General features: G+C 42.0%; 1 protein-coding gene across 1 annotated transcript in view; it reads left to right on the top strand.

The window, feature by feature from the left end:
• Nucleotides 1–9,612, top strand: part of LLGL1 (LLGL scribble cell polarity complex component 1) — a 668,031-nt gene that overhangs the window by 286,658 nt on the left and 371,761 nt on the right. The window contains exon 5 of the mRNA XM_044088928.1: nucleotides 8,927–9,117. Coding sequence (XP_043944863.1) covers nucleotides 8,927–9,117 — 191 coding nt within the window. The remainder of the gene's footprint in view (nucleotides 1–8,926; nucleotides 9,118–9,612) is intronic.

Below are 9,612 nucleotides of genomic sequence, written 5' to 3'. Positions count from 1 at the left end.
TTTTTTGTTCCTGAATGCATCACATGCTGCAGAACCAAGATCTGGTTTTGGACAGCAAAGGTATGTAAACCTCTATTGGTAACAGAGGCTGTAGATGCAGGAAATTCCATCTCCTTTACACTGGTACTAGGAGTTCCCTGAGAAGTCTGCTGGTCCAGCTTCACTCCAGTGAGTTTGTCCAGGCAGGAAAGGTCTGTGTTTGTAAATGCATCTGTGTAGGTGTGTGCAATACCCTGCATGACTGCTGGAGTAGATGTATTTTACGCAAGTCTGTGGTGTATAAGAAGATAGGCTAGATCATGTGCACTTGAAGTGAGTTTTATTCTTCTCCTTCCTTTTAACCATTCCTAGCCCTTACCATTTCTCCACTTTTCCTCTTGCATGTCCCCATGGATTACCTCTCCACTGCTTATTTCTGATACTCTAACCCATGGGTCCCCATCTCCTTGGCCTGAAACCTGACTTTGTACCACAGAGAAATTAAGTCTTTGCTGTAACCCAGGCAAGTCTTGTTTAATTACTGACCCCATCACCCAGGCAAGTCTTGTTTAATTACTGACCCCATCACCGGAGGAGCAAGGCAGGAGAAGGGAGAGGAGTGAAGAAGTAAGGCCTTGACATCTTTTGGGCAGTGGAGAAGATTGTAAGCACTCTGGCACATGCAGTAGGTGTGATTTGGTGGTAGAGATGAAGGGATATATTCACTTCTCTTGCTTTGGAGTTGGTGGGTGGGGCTTTTTGACCTTCTCTTACAGACAAGCCCATTGGACATTCACTTGTCTTATGCAGCCCAAGTGTGTGAGGTGGAGCTTGGGGCTATAAAAGTAGCAAAACCCTTGCACCAGCCATGATTACCTGAATGATGGGTTCCTCTAGCTGGACTCTCACCTTCAGTAAAGAGTTAGCAAGTGGGCCACTTGGTTGTGAAGGGGATTGATGATTTGTCAAGCTGCACAGGGCAAATGAGCAAAAAAAAAAAAAAATTCCTTTATAACCTTGTGCACTTCCAGACTATTCCTGGTAATCGCGGTCTCTTGAGTGAAGAGCTGTAGCTCCTCTAGGTGATGGTTGCACCTTTTTCTTCCATTGGTTTCCTTTGCACTGCTTCCAACAGCTAGCTATCCCTGTCTTGAACAGACTTGAACTGTGGACAGTACTCAAAGATGCTGCCTGGGTGGGCATGGTAGAGCTGAGCTCTCATAACCTTTTGGTGTTTGGAGTCTGTCCCATGACGAATGAGTCCTGGTATTAGCATTACTCTAACTCTATTTTTGTAGGTCAGTCCCACTGTGGTCAAACACCCTGTGATTCTTTTTCCTCACGTAGAATCTGTTTAGCAGTCACTTCACACCATTGTTATCCAAGTGCAGTGCTTTGCATTTTCTCGCACTGGATTTCAGCTGCTGTCTTTCTTTGATCAGTCTTTCCAGGTACTTCCTTGTTCACTTCTGTCACACTGCCACACACATTTTGTGGACTTCAGTTGAGGTTGAGTTATTCCCTCTTCCTTCAGATACATCCCAGGTGAACACAGTGAAGCATACTGGATCCAGGGCTGACACTTGCCATGCTCTGCTTGCTGTTCCTCTATTCCTGATGTCCTTCGTCTCACTACAGCTACTTGGAATCTGCCTTTCAGGTTTGGTGTCCTTCACTTACTAAAACAGTAATCTTAAATCTGTTCCCTAAAATTTTTCCTAGCAGTTGAGTATGGGATGGAGTTGGAGATCTTGATGAAGTCCAAGTGGACAGTCTCTACAAGTTACTTCCTGACATTTGTTTTTTTGGTACTGCAGTTGAAAACTGCATGAAGTTCGACTCCTTATGATCTTCTGTGAAAGCAATCAACTTTTTCCTCGGAGCTCTCACTTTCCCTGCCTCTGCATTTAGGTTAAACATCTAGTTTGCCAGATGTGTTCATGCTCCCTCTTTACAATGGTTATGATTTCTTCAGTTTCCAGGGTTGAACTGGTTGTTTGACTCTCTAGATCTTCAACTGCTGGTCTGTTTCATCCCACCATAGCCTTTCGGTCAATTGACATTGACTGCAGTAAAATGAAGGCCTCATTACATGTGCAGGTAGGGATGAGCCAGATCTCTCTTCCCTGTCCATTTACAGGTCAGTTAAGGACTTATCTTTTTCTTACACTTTCTCCTTGGTTTTTACTTCAATGCAGAGACCAAACAGGATGATGAGTAGCCTTCAATCAACAGCTTCGACATATGTAGGTGTGTGTGGATATCAACTGTCATGTCTTCAGAACTGTAGATGCTTTCTGGCTGCCTCTGATTCTTTCTTGTTAAGAGATGCTATTGACATTTGAAGTGTTTTAGCAGGTTTCTTTGACAGCTGTTCATTTGGTCCAAGGTTGTAGGACTGAGCAGTTGACCGATGTTTTGGTACCATTACTCTGCTCCATTTTGACAGTTGTCCATCTCTACTTTCAAACTGCTGGTACTGGCCTTTGTCCCAGGGGACATTTTGACATCAGCTGTTGGGTGGATACACTGGTGTCCGTAGCGCTTAATGTCCAAGTAGAGTAGCAATGATACTAAGTGATTTTTGGGAAGTGGGATGACTTATCCTGTACTGTTTTTTCATCGGGACACAATTACTTTTCTCACTTGCTGAGTTTCTAGCATGAACTTGCTGATGACATGGGTAATGTGCTGGAAAATTTGCCTGAAAATGAGTGAAAACCCATACTATCTTCAAGTGGTTACCTTATCCATTTCTAGTCTGACCATGTTCCTGGCACACAGCTGCGGAGATGCAGCGAGGGCTACAGGTACAAGCATCACTGCACCCTCATACTAGGTTGCAGATCATGAATTTTTTCAGAAAATGTCAGTGTATCCTCATTACTGCTCCTTTCAGTGACACAAACTTTTTTGATTCCAGAGATGAAGAGAATTGGGATGATGGTAGGGGGTGAGAAGGTAAAACTCACTGTTGGCTTTCATTTGAAGCCCAGCAATGCTACTTATCTGGGTGAAAGTCACCGTGATAGGTTGGGCCAACCAAAATGGCCAATGTATGGTAAGAACAAGCAAGGTCATATTGATGAATTCCCATTAAAATGAAGACATTCTCATTCCTATCCTGGGTACAACACCTCTGTGTCTAAGGAGGGACTGCCACAACTGCAGATTCCCTGAGAGCTTGCCTGACTATTCCACTCTGGAGGCAGTCAAGGAGTTTTGCCCTACCACCTGTCTACATGGAAGGCCATTACACAGGGCAAGTAGATTAATGCAGTAATATCTAGAGATTACAAAATCACTTCCACACCCCCTCCCAGACCCTACACACACTGCCATTAGCCAAATGCCCCATCCCATCAAAACAAGTACATCGTACAAAAATATATTTAAATGTCTTTCAAAGAGTCATCCAAGAGGTCTTCCCAACATCAGAGAGGATTTAGGTATTACTCCAGATTATTTAGTTGCACGCACACGCACACGCACACACACACACACACACACACACACACACACACACACACACACACACACACACACACGCACAAAAGAGGATGTCCTTTGGATTTTAGAATTCAGCTGCCTTAGTTAATGCATCTCCAGGCAATCATTGTTGGTGGCCTCTGAGCAATTAATTTCTTCCTTGCATGTTAAGAGGAGGCTGGATGTGCACTTTGGACCTTTAAGATACCTACCTGCAAATTAATATAGCACAGGTGTCAAGAGGGATGATCTTATGCTTTGAGATGATAAAGTAACTTCCAGTTTAGGGCCCTTCCATTTAGTCTCATCTCAGCTCCTGAGTATCCAAATGTATGGCAATTGCTGGCAGTGAATAAGGCTGTAGAGCGCTTACCTGCCTCAGTGATTGGCACCTAATTGGTCTAATGATGGTGGCATTGGTGTTGGGCACACGGCTATCTTTAGTCTTTGGTCATTATAGTGAACATGGCAAAGTTACAGATGCCATTACAGACCTTCACATTTATCAGTGGACACTCCTATGCATGGTCATCCTATCTAAGTATAGAATCTCTGTGTTGCAAGAAAATGTGCCTTTTCATTCATATTTCCGCTTTGGCAACTTTCTGTCTCAAAGTCCTAAGACTAATGGCAGTTACCATTTTTGTAGTGCATCGTTAGGTTTCACATGAGGATTCTCCAGCAGACTCTTGGGATGTAGTGGTCTCAATGCATAGACCTTTAATTGGATCAAGTAAAGATGTCCATAACTTACCAAGCTTATCAAGGTTGTGGTCAATGCCTTGTATTTCCCCTTCTTTATATTGATTGTTACCATGGATGTCTTAGTTCTGTGATGGTAGGAAGCATTTTAAGGGCAGATAGTCTTAATTGCAGGCTGGAGGCCAATTTGCACATCCGTGTTTTTAAATAGTGGCAGAGCAGACCACCTCACTCTTTAATCCTTTCTGAACAGACTCCCTCAGGATGCATTTGTTATCCACACTGACTTGCCTGTGGTGTGATACATAAATAAGCAGGGTGATACTCCTTTGTACCCTTCCATGTTGTGTAACAGTGAAGGCTATGGTTATAGGCTGTCACTGAACAGCTTATTGTAAAATACCCGTGGTTCACTGAAGCCAAGTCCTTTGCAAACAGGCTCAGCCATTGTTTGCTTATAGTCCATCAGCTTTTCAGTCCCACTGGAACCCTCTGCTGCTGGAGGATGTCACTGTGACCTGTATACATCCCTGATCAGCACCATGTGTAGCAATATTTCTATAATTCCTGCTTCTGGGGAAGTGATCCAGTAATGGCCTCTAGGACTTCTGTCCTTTCCCCCCCAGTTTCCCTTGATTTCCAAGTTTATTGAGAAAGCTGAACAGAGCAAGTCCAATATTCTCACAGCTCCACTTTAGCCTCAAGTTCAACAAATATGGTTCCTCTGCTTGAGCCTCATCTAGAGGATCCTGTTTGAAATCCTTCAGGACCCTGTTAACTTTCACGCGTCTGACAAGCTTCACTTAGACTTCATTTTCTTCTATGCAACTGAATGGTTTCTCCATTTTTGTTTATGGTGAAGGGATGCTTTGTACCTGCCTAGGTTCATCCAAGTCCCAAGTAGTCTTAAGTAATGTGAGAGTTGCATATGAACAAGTGGGCTTGCTTACTACATTTAGCTGGGATCCCTAGTATATGTGCCAGCATTCCTGGATTCTTTCTCTGATTCTAAGCATGCCTTTATTATTATTCTGTTGAAGTACATTTATCTACTATCCCCGTCTTTCATCAAGGACTTTGATATTTATCTTGCTTCCCTCAAGGTTTTGAAGCTTTTTTCAGAAACACTTTGCAGAGTACACCTCCATTCAGGAATCGTATTCCACCTTGAGTGTTTGCTTTTTATGTCTGAAAAGTTTATGCTTCTTTCATACTGGCCTGTAAGGCCAACTTGAAATTCCTGTCTTGAAAGACAGTCACTTGGAGCAATGACTTCCGCAAGAGGACTAATTACACTTCACCCCTTGTATGTCAGACTTCCATACTTATAATGTTCTTGTGTACAGATATAACTGTTATGGCTGTAGTAGCCACTGAATCTAATTTGAAATGGTTAATCTGCCAGTGTTTTACTTGAAGTTGACTGGCCAAGAAATATTTTGTCTGATTATGGGCATGTATAAGCAGTTAATATTTTATGATGACAGAAGAGAATCAGTTTGAAATGATTTCTTATATGTTGAGCTGTAAAGTCTCATCCACTCCAGAAGATTTTGCCATGCCTATAGCACATTTCAATAGCAGCAGTGGCTGCTTCACATCCCTAGAATATATTTCTTCGGCTGTGATGTTGGCCTGTTTAAACACTTTGCAAGCCACCAACCACAAGGTGAATGTGATCCATAAGTCAAGGTCCTCCTTTAGTGCTACAGTCACATGTGGGATGCTTTTGTCAAGCCTCTGAGAGGCATTTAGGATTCTGTCTTGAAGGTTTGAAGATGAACCTCGGCATATTAAATCTGAAAGTCATGTACTTGCTATAATGATGTGCATGTCCCACCATCTTCAACATAAGCACTTTCCTTTCATATCGTAAAGTGGAACAGGTATAGGGGAGATATTTTAAGTGTGTGACTCATGTATGTATACCCTCGTTTGTTTGTCATGGTTGCCTTCAACATGCACATGAAGTCTGGATATTTGAGAGAGCAGTGCATTATTGGTAATGGGGAGAAGTTTAGGCAGGAAAGTTCCAAGTACTGAGCTTACTCTGATGTGGCTCAGGTCCTAGAGGTCCTGAAGAAGGGCCAAGGTCATTATGCAGCTATATGGTATGTTAACTACATGATATTCATATCTGTCTTTCCCATTTCCCCTACTCAAGAGTGCACAGAGTACCAGTGATATGTGACTACTTACACTCTGTAAAAGTAGTGAGGAGAAAGGGAGTGATCCTCTCCTTCAGAGCTTATACATAGTCATGTCATCTTGAATGAATGCTGTGTCTGGCAGAGATGAGAACATCTACTAGACTGTCTAAAATATTAATCAATTTTTAATGCCCTCTGAGTGCTCCCAGTGTTTTTTGCTGATTTCTTGGGGAAAGGGAAGGGGGTAACTTTGTTCCCAGAAAAGTGTGAAGATCTTGGAGTTGACTTTCCCTCCTTCCTGTAAAGGTTCAGATAGCATCTACCCACAGCATGCAGCTGCCTTTTCCAGTGTGCCCCAGTCTGTAAATTCAGGTAAAGGAACCTTGAAACCATGATTAATCTAACACATTGTCAGTAACTTAAGCAAGTGAAGTAGTAAAAGAGAATTTCTCCAAGTTCATTTAGAAATGTTCAACATGTTACTTAACTTATTGATGTCTTAGTGTTTTTGTTTTACGTTAGTTTATAGATTTCTGGCTCCTGCTGATCTGTTTTTCTTTTTTGTGGAAGCTTGAACTGGGGCCAGACACCCAAAGGAATTTTAGCTTGCTGTTTAGGTTTCAAGAGAAAAAATGCAAAACTTACCCCAGAGAGTTAGCAGTGCCCAAGCATGTGTATAAATCAAATAGTGGTATTTTAGCCAACCTGCACAAAGCATTTCATTAGTGATTTCTCTGTACGTTTATGACTGTAGTTAATTGTATCCAGTCTTTTCAGGTACTGATATTGAATGCAATTACATCTGTACAACAGTCCCATTTTATTGTGTTTTGGGTGTTGCTGTGCAGTTTTCTTACTGGTGGTTTACTGTATAATGGTAAGCTATAAGACATATGCCATAGGTAAAGAATAAGTGACTGCCTCCGTAAATTAGGAGGCAATGTGTTCATGTGCCATGTGTTCCGAAAATGGTTTTCCCGTTGTGATGAGAGCCACCATCACTAGCTTGGGAACACCAAGACAATGCCTTCAGTCATGACTATTTCAGTGCCTCACAAACGTCAGCTCAGTTGGTAGCTATCGGCCTTCCAAAGCTGTCATTCCAACCTCCCCCAGGGTGGATGAGCAGGTGTCAGCTGTTCACCTCCCATCCTCTGCCATCCAGCTCTTCCAACACCAGAGACCCTGCTGAAACTGTCGTCAGGGCTTCATTCCTCTGTATCACAGAGCCAGGCTCACATTAGCCCCAAATGTGCAGAGTTTAGTTCTTTTACTGTTGCCATGCTGCATAGAATTAAGAAAACCAGCTTTTCTTGTACTTTCATCTCCTTTAAAACTTCACTTTCCAGATGGTCTGACCCAGAAAACTACTTGGCTGTTAAGCATGTGAAATTTATTAAGCTGCTATGTTTTATTCCAGACCTTTTCTCTGTTTTATGTCTAGTAGCAACTCATTAAGGCTGTGCTTTTCTTTGTACAGCATACGTCCCTCCACATTCCTGTACTCTCTGTAGCCTTTAAGCCACTAACCCTTCTGACTCCTCTGATGTCCAGCACGTTCTGATTTTATTCTGTCGGCCAGTAGCATAAATAGGTATACCATTATTCATGGCTAGATCCATCCTTGACCCAGTCACTACCACAACTTCACAGCCAATGTATGAACTTTCCTACCAGCAGCCTCTTTGGGTACCTTTTTATAGTATTTCAGTATTTTCACAGACAGCAGGTTCATGGCAACCTTTTCATCAGGCTCTTCAGCCATCTCAGTTTTCTGCCGATGGACAGTGCCATCTCAGTTTTCTGCCGATGGGCAGTGCCATCTCAGTTTTCTGCCGATGGGCAGTGCCATCTCAGTTTTCTGCCGATGGGCAGTGCCATCTCAGTTTTCTGCCGATGGGCAGTGCCATCTCAGTTTTCTGCCGATGGGCAGTGCCATCTCAGTTTTCTGCCGATGGGCAGTGCCATCTCAGTTTTCTGCCGATGGGCAGTGCCATCTCAGTTTTCTGCCGATGGGCAGTGCCATCTCAGTTTTCTGCCGATGGGCAGTGCCATCTCAGTTTTCTAAGCATCCTGCTTTTGTCTTTTGATGAATGTCAGTAATTTGATGTCATTTCAGCCTAGATGATTTTAGTTTATTGATCACCAGGCAGTGATATGGTGACAAGCTTTTCTGGTCTTGTTTACCATCTCAGTTGGCTTTGGTCTGTCTTGATTTATTTATATATATATATATATATATATATATATATATATATATATATGTGTGTGTGTGTGTATATGTGTGTGTGTGTATATATATATATATATATATATATATATATATGTTTGTGTGTCTACATACACACGCATACATAGATATATACACAGCTACACACACACACACACACACACACACATATGTGTGTGTGTGTATAGTCTTCAGTTGTCTGTATAAATTTCTGTTAAATTTCAGATGGTTCTGATTCCATTGAAATTGACTGTCCATTTCATAGCTGGCTCCAATTGATTGTTGCACCAAGTCAGATGGTTCAGATTCATGAATGGTACTGACCGACATTTTAAGGATGTGCATTAAAATGATTCCTGTACCATCTTATTTTTAGGTCTCTAAAGTTGTTAATGCAGTCATCAGTTTTCAGAATGCCATTTTTGTACACTTTTGTCTTCCTCTGACACTGCATATGGGTTCATCCTTCACTCTGAGTGAGCATATATGGAGGTTTAATCGGTCTTGCAGTCAGTTTGAAACTCTATTGGATACTGTTACTCAGTTAAAGCCGTCATATTCGTACAAGTGTGGAGTGCATTAGTTCTACATTGTTAGTTATTTGCTCCCAGTACATTGGTTTCTTTGCCTGTTTTCTCCAGTAAACTTCTCTTGCCTATTTTCTGTGCCCCTGTTTGCATTCCTTCCTATTGCAAAGTCTCACTCTCCAATTCTGATTTGGCTTGATTCTCTTTCTTGCTACTTTATGAATGTAATATTTTCTATGACTATTCCCCATTTAAGTACCTGCATCCAAAATTCTACACCCTCTGATTTGTTGAACTTCCCCTATTTTCATCATCCTGCTTTTCGACTTTGATGCATGTGTTATGTATATGAGCCTTAACTGATTAGCTCAAAAGTATCCCCTCCAGTTAGGTGATCCTGAACAACCTTGTTCTGTGGGGGCAATTATTTTATGGCACTTAACACTCTTCCCCTCCCAAATAAACTCCTTCAACTTTTTATTAATCTTCCACAACTTATCCTCTGGTTGATTTAAAAAAATTCTTGAAGTGCATA

The sequence above is a fragment of the Protopterus annectens genome, chromosome 12.part0, assembly GCF_019279795.1.
Source record: "Protopterus annectens isolate FY-2018-M chromosome 12.part0, PAN1.0, whole genome shotgun sequence".
NCBI classification, from domain to species: domain Eukaryota; kingdom Metazoa; phylum Chordata; order Ceratodontiformes; family Protopteridae; genus Protopterus; species Protopterus annectens.
This window is presented reverse-complemented; position numbering and strand designations above follow the sequence as displayed.